General features: G+C 28.6%; 1 protein-coding gene across 1 annotated transcript in view; it reads right to left on the minus strand.

Annotated features, from left to right (window-relative positions):
* Positions 1–18,575, minus strand: part of LOC107453721 (A disintegrin and metalloproteinase with thrombospondin motifs 6) — a 113,659-nt gene extending 95,084 nt beyond the window's left edge. Inside the window, exons 1-2 of the mRNA XM_087161456.1 lie at positions 18,041–18,575; positions 10,708–11,069 (exon numbers count right to left, since the gene is read on the minus strand). Coding sequence (XP_087017582.1) covers positions 10,708–11,069; positions 18,041–18,125 — 447 coding nt within the window. The 5' untranslated portion in view covers positions 18,126–18,575. The remainder of the gene's footprint in view (positions 1–10,707; positions 11,070–18,040) is intronic.
* Positions 18,576–18,896: the final 321 nt, after the last annotated feature.

The following is an 18,896-nucleotide window of genomic DNA, read 5'->3' on the forward strand; positions in this document are numbered from 1 at the left end:
TGAGTTCCATTTATTTTATGACTTTCCACTTCATTAACAAAAAGTTGTGATTAAAATTAAAAGTTTAAAAAAGAGCTACGTATAGTGTATTTATTCAATTTCAGCGAAAGAAAGAAAATATCATAGTTAAAGAAACGTAATTTTGTTTTAAGGATTTAAAGCAAAATAATATTTTTTTTCGTAACTTTATTTGGAAGTTCAGTTAGAAGTCAAATCTTTTCTATATAATTCAGGAAAAAAATGTAATTAAATTTGTTTAAGGATTTAAAGCAAAACAATTTTTTTTTCGTAACTTTATTTGGAAGTTCAGTTAGAAGTCAAATCTTTTCGATATAATTCATGAAAAAAATGTATTTAAAATTGCAATTTTCACTTCAAGATTGATCATTTTGTAACAAAATATTGATTATATGTATAGATTGATTATATGTAACAAAACCTTAATTTCACAAAAATCATCGAAAATTTAAAAAAATGTCCGCCTATTGGTAAATGTTCTAATTTTTCGTTAAAACAACATTTAGTTGAGTATCATTGGGCATCCACAACAACTTTTAAACACTTGTTAATAGATATAAAAAGTTTTTTAGTAATTTCTGCATTAATGCTGATCTTTTCTTTCATTACATTAGTACTTTTTTTATCAGTACTTAGTTCTTCATTTTAATATCGTGTTTTTGCAGTCTAACTTCCAGTTCACTTCAAATGTTCTATTAGGTTTAAATATGGCAATATAGCAAGGGTTCTAAAAGCATATGGACGATTATCGAGACTCTAAAAGCATATGGACGTTTATCGATTATCGAGAGTTAAATGCAAAGATGCCAACTTGTTCCTCTTTCTAAAAATCTATGTTCCAGCTGTAACGAAATTTAAGTTATTTTTAATTTAGTATTTTTTATTTTAAGTAATTTCTCCATCACTGCATATCAAAAATTCAAAATATCATATGAAATGCAACTTTATTTTTATTTTATTTTATAATCGTCCTTGAACAGCCAACCCAATTTTTTGGGGGGTTTACGACTACTAATGTTCTATTCCATATCCTTGATATTTTGAACCAGATCCAGAAGACAAGGGAACTCCTGGATCAAGTATTGGGTGAAATTTGTCTTTCGTGGCGGACTTTTTGATGGAACTAACCCGCATTTGCGTCACATGCAGAGGAAAACCACGAACACCTCCGACGGTTAGCCTCACGGCAAGGGGACTCTAACTCATAATCCGTCTACCACTGAGGATATTTCATGTCAGCACTGTGGTCGGTGCAAGCCGGATGCGGAATTCGTATCGACTGGGATTCGAACCCGATTCACCTCAATGGAAGGCGAACGCTCTATCCTCTGAGCCATCACGGCTCAAATGCAACTTTATTGCAGTTATCCCGCTCAGTATAAGATTATTAATATATATGACTTTATGTCTACACAGTGCAGATGAATCAGTTGGTGGCGCTTCGAGCCAAATATCGAGTTCTCAACAATAGAGCATCCAGCAGTTATGTAATTATCCTTATTCTGCAAGTTTTACAATTTAATTCGCTAACAATTTATTGAAGCTTTTGCAGAAAGCGGAGAAGTTTGCATCCTGTAATTGCTGAGAGCCACTGGCTAGTGATTGTTATTTTAATATAAAACAAAGTTGCTTTCAGTTCCCGAATTTCGGGCAGATAATATTTGATTGTCTCTTAAAATATTTAAATAAGCAACATGATACATAGTGGCTAAATCTCTGTGTTCTATCCTAAGCTTTTTTTTGAGGTGCGGCCTGCCCTGACTGCCTTTTGATCCTTATAATTGCGCCCTCCTTGCTTTTTTTCTTAAAATAAGCAGTCATCCCTTAAAAATACTACATTTTTATTTATTTTTTTCAGGAAAAAGTTGTTTTCTTAACAACTTATTTCAATGAAGAGTCCACTTGTCATTTACTTAGTTAATGATAATTATTTAACTTTAATTTCTTATTTCATTCCTTTTCGTTAAAGTTTTTCTTATACTGTCTAGTTATATCGTTAAATTTCGCATGATATTTGGCCCCAGAGATGTTCACATCTTTTGTTTAGGGGGGAGGGGGTATATTAATGAATCTTTTAGTTATTTTAAATTTTACCATTATTTTTTTAATTGAATAGTATTACAAATTTGGATAAATTTTAATGCTTATCAGTGAGTGCTTTTTCAAAACTCAAACTACCTTTTTCTGTGAAAAAGCCCCCTGTCCCTTTTTATTCCTAGGAAGAACTTTGTCATCTTAATGCTGTCAAGCACACACATGCAGGAACGCAACCATGCTTTACTGTACCAACTAAGTTCGTGGGATTGTGTTCCTTATTCCATCTAGTTCATACATGGTAACAAAAAAATCGTTAAAATTTAATTTCATCTGCAAAGACATTATTTCAAAACATTTGGGCTTTATTTATCATTGATTTAGCTTTTTGATTAGTCCTGAGCCTAAGCTTTCAATTTTTTTCTCCACAAACATAAAACTTTTAACAGACAGAACGTCCATTTAATACAGTTGCTATGATTATTCATTGAAGAGCTTCAGGTAAAATTGAAACACAGTATTTTTCAACTTTTAGACCATTCAAACCTGAATTTATAAATTGTTCACAAATTTTATAATTTTATTCCCTTATGGTTGTTTTTCGAAGGCTACGTCGTCATATGAAATAATGCTTTTTTTCCGAATAATATGCTAGTTTTATAGCTACTGCGATTTTACAACGGTTACTCATAACTACTAGATCAAGTTTAGCCTATCTAAAGTCAGAACTGTCTATGTGTATTTTTAAAATGGTGTCAAACGTCAATATAGAGAAAAGCCACAGCTTTGTAAAAATGAAAATTGCTTTTCGTCTTGTTGTATTGTTACGATTCAAAATAAATTTTAGAATAAAATAAATAATTACAATTTTTAAATTAAAATATTAACATCATAATAGGAAGCATTTAAGGAACTAATGGCAATGTATAATATATATGTGAAAACATAAAATGTGATCGTAATTATTTAAAAACAGTGTTCAAAAAAACTTACTTCCATGCTACATTACCTAGGCTTATAGAAATTTGCAAAAACTGAGAATAAGGCACTGAATTTGATATTTTCATTAAGGTGGAAAAATGTTGCCAAATTCGCGATTTTCTTTTAAAAAAAAGTTTAATACCTTTTAAATTACTTAAGTTATTTTTCCGTTCTTAAGCACAGATAATTCTTCACGGTGAGATAATTATATATATTGTTTAAAATCATCGCATAGCTTCAAGTGTAAGGCACTTAAACTGTGGCATTTTTATTTTTCTCGGCGACAGAACTTATCACGCTTTCAAGTATTTTATGTCCTACTTCCCATTAGAATTTGATAATTTAACTAATTTGGCGATATTCCATGCTAATTTACAGATAGTATGATGAGAAGTAATCCATTTTCAAATATTATATGTTGTTTCATTACGACTAAGAGCCATTTTTAAATAATAAAAAGAATATAACGGAGTTAGCAAGCAAAAATTAAAATCAAACGCTTCATTAAATGCCATCACATTGAAAAAAAATAAATATAATAAATGAAGAAAAAACAAAAGAAAATAGTATAAAAATAAAGCAAAATAAGGTGATTTTAATTAAGAATTTATTCAAATATTCATTTCGTATTTCAAAAATATTTAGTCATATTTTTTTTCTTTTTTTAATTATTGATTTATAAAAAATGAAGTTTTACCATGCTTTTAAAATATTCCATGTAATTTTACTAAGACTGTTTGGTGATTCATAATATAATTCGAAAAACTTAATAAAACTGGAATGGCAACAACTAAGAGAGCGGATACAAAACAACAAACGCTATAGTGTCGCAGTAATATTCTTGCTAGTGTTTCTGTATTATCCTTCAATAAATATGTTATTTATTACACAGAGTAATCAATAACTATGTTATAACCACATTCATGATCTTATCACGTCTATCTTCACAGAAACGCCCACTTTGATTTGGCACGCCTACATCGATGGATGGTATACATTGAACAGTTGGCATGCTATTTGTGACTGCGTCATTGTCCTCCGCTCCCTGTTGCAATCAGTCTCGATCACACACCTCTGGAGCTTGTACACACTCGATTACTAATAGCAGCAAAGGAGCGACCCCGTACACAACCGTGAACTTAATACAGTTTACACAACCAGTTCTCAAAACCCGGTGAACTTAATACAGCTCTCCCGGTCTTTCGCAAAAAGGCAATGAATCAACTAGTGACAAAGTTCATCGAATTTTATCCCAGATCAAATTCACGTAGAGGTTTAATGTAGTGCAACTACCACTACAATAATACAATTCCAATTCACTAGTAAATAAGACGTGTTGACTCGATTCTATCTTGAGGTACCTTTAGATAGATGAAGGTTGATATTGTCGGCATTCTAGCCCCATCAAATGCTTTATAGATTTTATTTTTAAATACTCATTCTGAAATATTCATTTTATTAAATAGGTTGAGCCTTATTTATTTGAAAACCGTAAGTATTCAAAAACTATTAGGAGCCACTATTTAAGAGAAACATTACTAAAAGGATGTCAACGTTGATAAGTTGTAAAATTTCACTTTTTAAAAACAAATTATTTGATAATGGCAGGAAAGTATTAAAAACTTGACATGGGAACCAGTTATTTTTTAGACATTTACGGGAGAGAGAAAAAATATTACTAATCTTACTTAAAAAATCTTACTAAATTTAGGGAAAAAATCTTTTAATGAAATGCAATATTTGTAATGCAAGGAGAAATCTTTCATTGGTTAGATCGAGAGGGTAAAGGTTTATATAATTTTAACTAAGCTCATCAAAAGAAAAAAAAAGCACTCTGCTTTACGAAATTTTGTACGGAGAAATACATTTATTATTTTTTATTATTGAATTAAATTGCATATTTTCAAATTTTTAATTTATTTCATACTAGTTGAATACCCCTTCTCCGTATGGCATAAAACAAGAAGTACATAATCAATAATAATCAGCAATACACAATCATGTTTAAAACTAAAAGGTATATGCCATCAAAGTTAGAAAAGCTTAAATAATTCCAGCTTTTGCTATTATTATCATCTGTTACCTTTACCGGTGACTTAATGTTATTATGTAAAGCAAAACACGTTTTAAGAAATTTAACTCCTCAGAATAAAGATTAACTTAGTAGTATTGATGGTGATCAACGCATGATAGTCAAAACTAATTACAATCATGTAATTTTCTCCATTAAATTTTCCCTGTTGTTCATAACGCCATTTTTATTTCCAACACCGTTGATTTAAAAAATTTTATGCTCACAGATACATACTTTAAAAATATAACTATAAACGAAATAAACACGAGATTACAGTTAGTTAGTTTTTAAATTATTAATTTGGTGACATTTCTGCTCGTTGATTTTGTTCTTGCTTACCCGACACAATCGCTTAAAGATAAATCCTTATCAAAGATCGTGCAATAAACTCAGTGGATTCCAGTTTTGACAAAACAGAGCTGCAGACATTGCTGAATCTATTTTTTTCGAAATATTTGAAAAATAAGTATCGTCTACCTTATAATTAATTAATAACAATGCGAAACATAACATTAATTTATAACAATGCCTTGTTGACCCAAACGAACTAATTGAAAATTAGGTATGATTTATTTTAAATGGATGACTGAGATTTTTCCTTGCACCTATTGTTCAAATTGCATAACACTGGCACAAACGGTTTTGACTTATAAAGAGACACACACACGCACACATAACCACTTTTCCTTTTATTACGACAGGATATTTGTTACTTTTGACAATTTTAGTGAGTGATACGGACGTAACATAAAAACATTCTCTTTGTTATTTTTCTGTTTGACATTAACGTCTTCATAGTCTTGAACTTAGGAAATTTTATTGTGATATCAGGATAAAACGTGAGTCCTTTAGGAGATTTAATTTCCATTTTACTTTCTACTTACAAACATAAGACGACAAATGACGTAACAATGATGCTGCATCGTCCTTCAAAACAGTAGACAACCTTGGCCCATCCCTTTCCCTCGTGCGGCCTCAAGTTCACTACTCGAGTAACATACTACTCGAGGATATCAACCTCTAATTAAATCCCGCTTTAAGGAACATTATGATTCACAAATCGTCCACTTCTCATTAATGTGTATTGTTCCAACTAAGTCCGAGCTTTCGAATTCATTCTCTGATTAGCAGATGTGATTTAATTGATATTGTACTCACAACATAAAGAGAGATCCGTAATCTTTCAATTCTGAAATTTGCTAGTCGAACATGAGTATAGAGTTTTCACAGTACTAAATAATGTAGAAAAATAATATTTATATTATTATTTTGTACCAGTTTGAACAATAACCAGTTTGAACAACAACTTTCATTTCAAGTATGAAGCCAATTTCTATTAGTTAACTAAAAAAATGCGCTAATGTCTGTAAAGTGTTATTTCAAATATACATTTTATTCGGGTAATTTCTGTTAACACTAGGTTTATGGAACGCGTCATTTTGACGCATTTCGAATTTTATAAGGAAAATTACAAAACTCGTTTGCGTTTTTATTTTATCGTTTGTAATGACTTTTATCCATTGATGGGGGTGAATATACATATTGAAGTCTATTTTCTTCAGAAGCGTTGAAATATTGAAATTCTCTTTATGGTATACCTATCTCTACGGATATGCATCAATTTGACGCGATTGTAATTTAGACAAAATTTTGAGAAAACGTGCAAACATCACATCAATAATAAATAGGAATGTACCGACAGTATATCGATCCGTTATCTTAAATGAAACAAGCGATAAACAACTGTTGCCTATAAGCAATAATAGAAAGAACATACACAAAATGTCAATTGATGTCAGAGTGTCAGATTTTGAAGGTTTCAGTTGCTTAGTTCGAGTATTGAAAAATAAAATACTAGAATAAATCATAAATATGTACCTCATATTTTCATTTTTTTTCTTATAGTATATAATTACATTGCTTTCCTAAGTGCAGAGATGCCAACTGCTCCGGACACACCGACATAATTAAAAAAGCTGTAAATAACTACTAAGTAAATTTTACAAGTATAAAGTAGTGAATAATATAAGCCTGCGAATTACTTAGAAATAGTGGTGGATAAAAATCTACTATTAAATTGAATTTATTAAACCAAGAATCACAATTGATAAACTACCACTTTAAAATATGTATTTGCTGTCCGGAGCAAGTAGGCATCTCTCTAAGTGCTGTTATATGTATTTGTTCATGCTTCAAATTGATGAGTGTTTGTAGAGATAGGTATATAAGAAACATCCGTAAACCTAATGTTAAAGATATGCTAAAACTAGCTTCGAAATATTTCAAATATAACTAAATATTATTTTAAGAGAATGTATCGTTAGGTATCACATAAAAACACCATTTCAAATTACAGGAACAAAAAATTCTGGTAAAATTACCATACTTGTATGGTAATGACATTTCTGGTAAAAAAGGTAAACATATTTAGGAAATAAAACCAAAAATATAATAAAACCAAAATATAAGGCATTTAAACCATTCATTTGCTAATTTTTCTGTTTGTATGGTAACGTTTTTTCGGAAATTTTGGTTTTTAAAATTATAGTCTTTATTGCGACAGGTTTAATAAAAATACGAAACTAAAAAGCAAATTATACCGAAAAAAAGGTTTTTACACTACGGTTTTATGGTAACTATAGCATGGCAATAAAACCATATTTTATTTTTAATTATACCAAAAGTCATTAGTCGAGAGCTTCAGTTAAAAATTAGCGTGATTTTTGGTGTTCTCATAGAGCCAGAAACACGGTAAATTTTACGTTATTCTGGTAGTTTTATCCACTCTTTTTTCCTCGGTGTAGAAAATACGTATAAAATTTTTCAGAAAACGATTACAGTCTCATTTTGGCAGCATTATTCATCGTTCTTTTTCCTTTTTTCGTAAACCAAAAAATTTTGGAAATGGGCCGAATAAAGTTATGTAAACTTGTAAATTATTAAATTATTAACAAAAAAAATATGGTCCAATTACGAAATGAACTTGATTCAATTACTCGTTTCAACCGTGCTATTGACTCAAAACATACTGTTAAAAAATGAATACCATTATTAATTACAAACAAAATAATGTAACCAATCGAATATTTAATCCATTTTTTTAAAAAAATCAACATGGAAAGTGGCTCAAGAAGTTTATAAAATTTCTCTGAATCATACTGACCCTGTATAACGCAAACGTAAGTCAATGAAAAATATTTTAAGTCATTAAAAATATTTTAATCAAGTTGTAGTCATTCACGAAAAAAAAAATTCTGATTGAATTTTAAGCCTAAAATGTTTTTATAGACTTATTCATTGTTACAAAGCGTATTATGGCTACAAACAATAATTATCAATGAATGACAATGATCAGGCGTTTCTATTTCCGCAATATACTATAACCTTGACTGTAACTTCGAATTACTAAAGAGAAAGATAGAGGGATACTGAGGTCAATTTTTATGAATTTGCAAAAAAAAAAAAAGAAAAATCTAACTAATTATTATTTTCAACATATTTAAGTTTTTTTTTTATTATAATTTGACCATTTCTTTTCTATTTGACTCATAAATAAGGTAATTTGCATGTATATTTTTTTTAATAATCCTTTTTTAAAAATAGTTGTTTTTGTTATTGTGAGGGCACTAAAAATACTGTTTTGAGTTAGTTATCTTTGCAACACGAGGTTTAACGAGGGATTTTAATTTAATATATGGGGTGATAGCAAAGATTATGCCTTATCATTTCATTTTTAATTAAATAAAATTGATTTAAAATGATTTTAACCCCCACGAATTTAAACAATTATATAAGAGTTGATAATATTTCGGTGAAGATATTAAGTTATAAGTTAAGTTCAACAAACTTAGCTTACCTCAATTTTTATTACACGACCACTTAAAATATTACAGGAATCTACTTCTCTTCGGGTTTGTCAATATTAATTTATATTTAATAGTTAAACTGTATTCTAATTGTGGAAAAAAAATTATTTGACTTGTAACTGCATAAGAAGTGTACATTTTTTTTTCTTTACCAGAAAAATTATATTTTCTCACTAAATTGAATTTGGTTTTTATTTTACAGAATCAGACAAATCATTATTAAATATCAACTGAGAAACATTAAAAGAATCTAGAAGTTTCCACTTTACAACTGCTTTAAAAAATAGAAAAACTTTAAAAATTTCCAATATTTTGAATTTAAAAAATGCAATAAAGCATTTGTTTCATTTAAATTTTCAATTTCGTAAGAAATTATTGCAATTGATGAACACACAGTAGAATTTTTTTTTAAAATAAATTAAATGTTTTACAAAAAATAATCTAATTTAGCAAATAAATACCTTATTGAGTAATGCTCTAGTTATTAACCCACATCTTTATCACAAAAAGCTTAAACTGGTACTTGTATTAGAAAAATCTAGTTATGGTAACCAATGTGAAATAAACCTCTATCATTAATATATTTGCGCCAAACACTATGTATTATCTTGTTAAATAAATGTACCTGTATGTAAACTTTGCCTTACAAAATCTCTAAATATTGAAATGGCATTTAAAAGGAAAAAAATTCTGCTAACATTAAAGTAAATTTATTCCACTATTGAATTTTTGCACGAACCGTACAAACCTTAATAATATTGACATAGCCACTGTATGTCTCCCTCCACTAGCCGTGTAGTCGTACGCTCTTTTAATCTCATTATCGTCAATTAAAGAAAAATACACTAAAAGTGACTATTGAAATAGGCGATAGGCATTTCATTCATAATCTATTATCTCCGATAGTTAACAACGATGATTAAGAATTGTCTATTAAAGCAAAAATTAAGAAATTATTTTTTCACCATTAAAACCTTGTTTTTAGTTTGCTACTTAACAATATAGACCCTTATCTTGCAATGTATATGAAAGTGTAACACAGAATTTGCTAAACTGCAAAACTTTATAAGTAGCATAAAAATTCTATTTGTCTAGTCCAGCTTCATGTCCACACTATCCCCCTCTCCTCTACAGGATAATGATTTTTATATTATAATTCATTTTTGAACATTTGAATAAAATAAAATTAAAAATTTCTTTTTTTTCATTACGGCAGGAAAGCCTAGTTGGTTAATTCAGTCAGATATCTCCATATTTTTTCTAATTTTCCACTTTGTAGTAAGAGACAGTAGGCATATTTTGTACATGTTGTCATTTTTATAAGTAGTAATAATGTAAATATATATCCTTCAAATTGTTATGCAATATGAAAACCATTAAAATAAATTTCGAACTAAAAATAATGTAATACGTTCATTTAAACCTGAAAACTATAAGTACATAATTATAAATTCTCGTAGAAAAAACAATTTAAAACTTGTACCAGAAATTGGAAGAAAAAAAGAGGAAAGAAAAAGGCTTGGACAGCCGATCGTGACATCAGCCTTTTTTTCAGTATTTGATAATGAACTAACACCGTTTTTTGTTCAAAAACAATTTTCGAAAAAAAAGGCACTTACAGTTTTTGTTTTAGCTTCAGTCTTCAAAAAAAAATTAGAAACAGAAATATTAGAGTAATAAATGTAACAAAGTTAGAGAAGAAAAAAAACAAATAGTGAAACAAAGAAAACTTACCAGTCCATCGCAAGCAGAAAGAGCGACATGGGAACTAGAAACGTTTCCAACAACATAACCATGGAAGAAACAATGTTCTTTCCTATGTTTTGATAATTTGATGTGGTTTTGACTTCTTTTTCTTTCCACAATAAATCCTGGTCCTAATAAATTATGATTAGGTTTAAGTTTCAAAAATGTTTGCGAACCATCTAACTGCACCACGTAGTGAACGTGATCGTCTCCCAAAGATCTACGTGCACGATTGTTCAATTTATGTTTCACGTAATGTCTGACATCATATGATAAATGGAGTCCGCTAGCTGTGACTTTAACGGGGCTCACAATTTCATAATCTAAAAGTTTATTCGAAAATAATTCACCTGGAAAACAATAACAAAATTTTAGTTTCACATAATATTCGTCACATTTGAGTACAATTTATAAGAGTTCATGTATAATATACTATAATATATGAAATATTATTAATACACCTATTAATAGATAAAAAAAATATCCATTGTTTTTTTTTGGAGTTTCTCCGTATATTTAACGGTTTAAAGCTGTTTTGTTGACAAAACGGTTTTCCTTCATTTTTCACCCTAATCACGAACGGATTAAAACCGCCAGTTAAAATTCTAGTTTTTGCCATACAGTTTTGCATACCATAATATAACGTAACCATTTCCGTAATTTTTTTACGATTATTTTCTATATTTGCTCTTACTTTTAAGCAATTACTTTATGGTTTTAAACATCGTATGAATAAAACTGCTATTCGACTTTATTGTCAAATTAATACAATATTGAAGTGAAATTCTGACTACCACTTCTTCATTAGAAAGCACTTGAGCCGCAATGGCTCAGGGGACAGACCACTTGTTTCCCAACGAATTGATTGTTGCCGCAATGAAATATTTCCTTCTGGTGCGAGAACAGAATTACTTCGTAACTTTCACTGTGAAAACGTGTTCCCATTTGGTAAAAATTTGTTGACACAACATATTGTAAGAACATGTTTTATTTTTTTCAAACTGTGTTTTATTTTTATATTTTAGTTATTTTTCAGGTCATCCGCACCCTGTCCGCTTAATTATATAGAATTTTCACGTTTATGTCACATAAAGTTAAAAATATTTCCGCATAATTTATAGAGACCGAATTATAATTTAAGCAAATTACACTCCAGAGTATGATGTGCACAGGGTGCGTAGCTAAATCTTTCAACAAAAAATAAGCACCTTCTAAGTACTTTTTAAGCACTCAAAAATATTTTTGAGAACTATATACATTAACAAAATGCAAATTAATTTTCAAAGACTTTAGATGATCATGAGAAAATAATTAGTTTCTGACAAAGAACTCTTTTCTTGATTATATTAGCCGTTATAAAATGATCGAGAGATTTTTTCTTTTCCATAGCAGAGGGTGGAAAATGAAGTCTGAAATTGATAATATCTTGCAAAATGCAGCAGAGTTGCACATGAGAAAGCAATAATCTCACCGAACCCAGATCAGTATACGCACATACCGACTCGCAAGTATTTCGTCAAACATCTTAAATGATTGCCGCTTTCATAGGGTAAGCCGAAATGAATTGTGAAAACGCTGAATAGAACAATGTGAAAAGCACGCTTTTGCATAATACGTGGCGAAAATCGACATAATAACGAGAAAAAAATCTCATTTTTGAAAATGGGAAATTAAGCACTTTTTAAAAACACCCAATAAATAAAGCACCTTTAAGGGCTTTTAGATAACGAAAATCGAAAATAAGCACCTTTGGGCACTTTTTTAAAAACGCTACGCACCATGTGTGCAATTGATAACATTTTGTAGCAATTTAAAACATGACGGGGGTGCAGCCCCTCTTAAGATTTTTTTTAATTTCTTCTAGAGAATGCGAATGCCAATTTCATATATACTACAATATATGGAAATTTTCATTCTGTTTCAGCTATGAACACGTGTACTTGAGTTAAGATCTCTAAAATAATAACAATTGTCAACTACGTAACTTAATCCGAATTTGAGTATTTAGGTCATTTCAGAAAATCCGCTGGAAAAGTTTATCAAATTCTGCAATCCAGATTTCTAATGCGAAAAACCGATTGTTCTAATTACGAAACTTCAAATCAACATATGAGTAAACGTTAAATCACGTTTAATGATAAAAAGATAACATAAAACTGAAAATCAATGTTAAGTAGATTAAGAAAGTACAATTCCGATAATATTATACATTTTTATGTATAATTTTTACAAGTTTAAACCAAAGAGGAAAAAAATATATTTTATTTATTCACAAAAAGCTTTCTAAGATATATTTCTTTGCTTAAATTATTTATTATTATCCTGAGGGAAAACTTTTTGCTTTAGTTGAAAGAATCGAAAAATTTGAAATATTTGAAAATGTTACATAGATGATCAAAAACAAACTAACAAAATCTTAGACTATGTCAGATATAACACAAAAAACAAACCACCTGCTTGTATTTACTAAAATATTTGAGAAAACAAATTAGTTTATTAATAAACAATTGAATTAAAAAATCTTTTCGATGATGATTATTGCAAAAAGTTATTTTCTCGTTGGACTTAAAAAAAGTTACATTATCAATATCACGTTTTAAACTTGCTGCTGTTGATAAAATATAATCAAAAAAAAAATTCTAAAAAATCATTTATGAAAAATTTGTATCGATAAAATAACTCATGTGAACATATGATGCATTTTTAAAGCCATCTCTAAAAAAAGACGTGCAGAAATGGGTACAATATAATTTTTTTTAAAAAATCACTAAAAATATTTTTAATTTTTTTCCGAGATTAATTATTAAAAAAGACCAATAAATATTTTTTAAATATTTTGAGAGATAATTCTTTAGATCTTGACATATTGCCTCTTAAGTTACATGCTCCTCAGTTCTGTCTCTTAATTTTGATGTCCATGCAATCTCACAAAATATATTTTTTAGACGATATGAGCTAAAATTATAGTTGTTAAATTTTGCACGACTAACAAAGAATTTCTTTCAAGAATTTAGAGCATTTTTTCGTCTTAAAAACCCATGATATGTTTGTATATTTTTTTAAAACTATATTCTAAAATTAAACATTACAAAATGCCTATAGGTGAACGTTATGACGGCTACTTTGTTTTTGTTTTTGGCGGTGTTAATGTATGTGGGGATACAAACTAATTTGGCTTCAAAGTAAAATTAGTGGACTCTGGGCTACGTTTCCTGGTAATGCCTCGAGAAATGTTTTTTTTTTCTTCTTTACGATAGATTTAGGATTGATTAAGACCATTTATTATTAATAATAATCTCGTTAAGCGAGATATAATCCAGCAGTGATGTGTGTGCGTCTGTACCCTGGCACTCACTGCACCGATATTTTTTAAGGTAGAAGTCCATTGTTCGGAATTTTTTCAGGGTCAGTATCACTGCCAAGTATTCCCCACACCAGTGAAGGCTAAATGCCTTTACATTATATACATTTGCTGATATCTGACGTTTTACCTACTACACCCTAATCGTTGTTATAACAATATTCATCGATTGTTAGTAGCAAGCAAATAAACTGGTTAAAGAGAAATTTGAACTTATGAGAAAAATGATTTGTCAACTGAAGAAAATGTTTTTGACAAAATTTCAAATGCAAAGACAAAAACGCAAGCATATAAGTCAATTATCGTAATCACAAGAGCCATCAATCAAAAAGGACAAACCAACAATCCTTTTCGCCCTTGACGAAAAACATTTCGATTACCACCTCATAAGGAGAACGCCTTAAACAGTAATAAACCGTTTATTTAGTTTGGCTTTTTCGGTATGTAAAAAACGTCCATAAAAATGTGATTAAGTTGTACTAAGCAAAACTGGATTTCCCAATTTTAAATATTATTTCATAACCACAGTGGCTAAAGCCGCAAATTTTCGAAATCTGACGCAGCTTTTCGCGTAAATAATTTTCAAATTTTGAGAATTATGCCATACTCAGGGGTGATTGTAAACGAACTCAAAAATCCTGAAATTTTCTTGAGTATAATCATTCACAAAATTAATATCTTCATAAATTTAAATTATTGAAAATTTCAAAAGATGATAATCTAAATGAATTATATGCACCATAATTTAAATGAATAATTATGTGTAAGTTTACTTATATCTCTAATCACATTTATTAATCTACCAGAAAAAATATTTACAAATGAAAGCGATGCCAAGTACAAATTCTAGTTTTAATATTTTTTAATAAAATATACAAGAATTTTTACATATAAATGTGATCGATGATTTCTTAAAACTTCTGGACTTGGGATTTCCGGAAACTTTCGGATCGCGGTTAGTGAATAATCCAGAAACACCCCTGCATACTTCGAGAAGCTTGTTCTTTTTCCACATAAGGCAGCACGCGAGGCCCTATATCCCCATCACTGTTTCATAAGTTTTCTAGTGGTACTTATATTTATATCAAGATCTCAAAAAAACAAAAAATCTCAGGCGATATTAAAAAAGAAAGCTACTTGAACTTCCCTCTTAAGCTTTCGCCGATATTTTCAACCGCCTCTTTCCTGCCTGTATCATTTTCCCAACGAAGTTTAGTGAAGAAATTTAGTGACAGATCATTTCATATACAGGAACCGTGAGAGACGTTTCCTGGTCTACGACAAAGTGATGGATTTATTTCGTGTAAATACGTTGTAAAAAGTTTTTGCTTCTTACTTATTTTCGTATACTGATGATAAAGGTTTCACTGACTTTTTTTGAAAACATTACTGGTTGAGGTATCTTTTTTTTTCACATGGAATCGGATAAAGTTTAAATATGTTAAGATAAAACAAATATTATTATTTTAAGGAATTATATCTGCTTTTTGTATTCATTCTTGTTAGTAAACGCATTTAGTTTTTACTTTGAATTACTAAAAATTAAATAAAGATTTTCTTCATAACTTTCATGTATGATTCTAAAGTATTAAAATAAGCCCTTAAACTAAGACATAAAATATATATTTTCCTGAAAAGTATATGATTTTAAATTTATTCGTTGTGCTTATATCGATAAAAAATAAAAGTAAAAGAATGAAGTATGTTAATGATGCATGTTTCTAAAATAAATAAAAATATATTATTTAAATTAAATAAATATATGCTTCATACAAAACATGGCTTAAATTTGAAATACTGAAGTCGATAAAAATAAATATGCATGCACATTAAAGCACCCATCACAGATAAAATATATATCCATAAAATATTCTAGAACATAGCTGAGTACAAATTATTATTAATAAATTAGTTGAGTCAAATAACTATTGAAACAATTTTAATTCTAAAATAAAGCTGTTAAATTCCAGATTTAAGAAACTTATATTCAAAATTATATTTGACGTGAAAAAAAAATCTAGAAAACATTTCGATGAAAAAAAGACAACTAAAAAACTGTTATGACGAAAAAAAGGAAAAACAGATATCATATAGAATTGTAAAAAATACCCATAAATTAAATAATGAGACAAATAATTGATTTACAAACTGTATATATTAATGTAAAAAATCAGTAAATATCAATAGCTTTTCTTTATATGAGCAAAAGGAAATTCTTATGTTTTAATGATACATCCTACTACACTAAATGATGTAACTCATTTAAATAGTTCCGGATTTATCAACTTTCCCCATCATTTTTCGTAACATTGATTTCGTTTAAATGATGAAAAATATGAGAACAATAAGGTCCAGCAATATTAATAAAGAAAACAAATTTTATATTAAAATAAGCACTTTTAAATATAATAAAAGTCAATATAAACAAAGATAATCGGTTAATGAATTCGTGCTTAACTCTTTATTGCGTGCTTTTCCTGTCTGCACGATTTTTCTTAATCATTTCATTTTTTTCTTAAACTTTCGCTAAAAATATTTTCTTTTTTCTTAGAAAACACTTAAAAGCTTAAATCTTCGTCTGTAAATAATTTTAATGCAGACATTCTACATAAAACTGAAACATTTCTGAGTTTTAAACGAAGTTTAAGAAGCTAATTTTCTTTAAGATGAATTATTCAAAAGACAAAATATTTTCATGCCACACCTTGAATAATTTTAAAACATATGTTTTAACCTAAACGGCATTTGTGAAATCTAAAATAATATTTAGAAAAATTCATTTGAAGTAAACATGACGATCGCGATCGCTTTTTACCATTTGAATTTCGATATTATAATTCTGATCTGCAAATAAAAACATCTCCTCACTAAAGAATAATGAGATTTCCTAGCAGTACAACCATGTACGTTTAGTGTGGTACACGTTCTGTAATAAAATTGATAGTTTACTCTTTGGCAATTAAATAAATAAAACTAAATGAATTAAAACTTCTTAGAGAAAAAAAATGCTAAATTTTATGAGGCAACTAATAAAAAGACGTTGAACTTAAAAAATTTGTGATTCACAGAAAATTGACAATTTTTAATATTTTAAACAAAGTATAATAAGCTAATTTTCTCTAGGATGAATCGGCGACTAACAGTTGATTACGAGACAGTAGAAAAAATGTATATAATTAGTTCATGCCAAAAATTAATTTTCTAGTGATTGTTACTAGAAGTTCGCATTTCAGCCTGTTATATTTATAACGAAGTAAAAGTATCACTTTATTAACTATAAATTTTTATTGAAAAAATAGTAAAATATTTTATTTTGTTCCATGCAAATTTTAAAGAATGTTAATTTTAGAAATGAAAACTTTTGATAAAATATTCAGCAAAATAATTTCAAAAGGAAATTACTTACAATATAGTTAAAAGAAATTAATCCAAATGAGTAATAAATCGTAAAAGTTTTTATTAAGTGGAAATTCTTTAATTTATAAATATTTCAATAATTTCTGCTTGTTCCTTATGCTATTGTTATATTAGGAAAAAATGCACTCACCACAAATCGACTAGAAAACGAAATCAGCCATAAATATGTTGTTTATAACTGCATATATCTTTTGATTTTAATAATCCGTTAAATTTAAAATGAAATGTAAACCACTTATTTTATCCTCCATATCTATTTTTGGAAATTCAATTTTTAATAAGATATTCAGTAAGATTAATTATTATTTTAACAGAAAATTATATTCCAATATGAATAAATAAAACAGTCCAAATATTCAATCCACGTTGCAATTAATCGTCAAAATTTCTCTTAAGTTCTAAATTTTTCTAAGTCAAATTGCATTTGTTGAATTACACTATAAAATTCGCTAACTACGGCTTCTATAAAGTAAATAAATATTTTAATATTGTCTATTTTCTTAATTTTAACTTTTTTAGTGATTTAAAACGAAATTTACTTACTTTGTCTTCTATATCTAAACGCATTTCCATGTACAATAATGCAGACGATAAAAATCGTTGTTAAAGAGAGTGCAGGTAGTTCCATCTTTCTTTCTGCCGGCAAAAAAAAATCGCCTGCTGTTGAAGATGACTCAGCCCTCCATGGAGGAAAAAAATGCAGAACAAAAAAAAAATATCACATGAAATCACTAGGATGGCTAGACTAGCGCACAAAAATTCTCTAACACGTTCAAAACAAAACTAAAAACGATTCTTTTCACGAAGCCGGTAAACCAGTAAAAGCCACAAAATACAAATTGAAAAAATAATTAATAAAATAAAATTCTAATAAAGACAAAAAAATGTACGGAGGAAAAATCGAATCGTTTGAAATAAATGATCAGTTGTAGAAAATATTAGGAAAAATTTTTGTTTCACGAAGTGGTCAAGCGAGATGAAAGCGTGAAAAAAGGAGAACTCGCTCTGTAAAGATGCATCGTCTGCTCTTCTTGAGAGAAAAGATCTGTATTCATTGGTAGCAGCATATTTTCTGTCAGAAGAGCAGCGCCAGTAGCGGCATTTATAAGTCTTTAGCATCGGATGATTTTTGTTTTCTTTTCTTTTTCTCCATTCATAAAGATCTTAAGTTTTCGTTTGTTTTAAGTAACCTTGCTAACTGATTTTTTCATTATATTTAAAATATTATGGAATGAGTAATTTTTATTATTTTTTTAATAATAGCAGCCGTTCAATTCTAGTAATTAAAATCCAATCTATTGACGAGTAAATTATTCTGTTGACATTGTCTTAACGTTTACTTATTTAAAGATTTTTTTTTACAAATTAGTTACGCATATTGCAATTTACAAATAAACGT

Source organism: Parasteatoda tepidariorum, chromosome 4 (genome assembly GCF_982258835.1).
Source record: "Parasteatoda tepidariorum strain Cologne lab strain chromosome 4, Ptep-v5.0, whole genome shotgun sequence".
Taxonomy (NCBI): domain Eukaryota; kingdom Metazoa; phylum Arthropoda; class Arachnida; order Araneae; family Theridiidae; genus Parasteatoda; species Parasteatoda tepidariorum.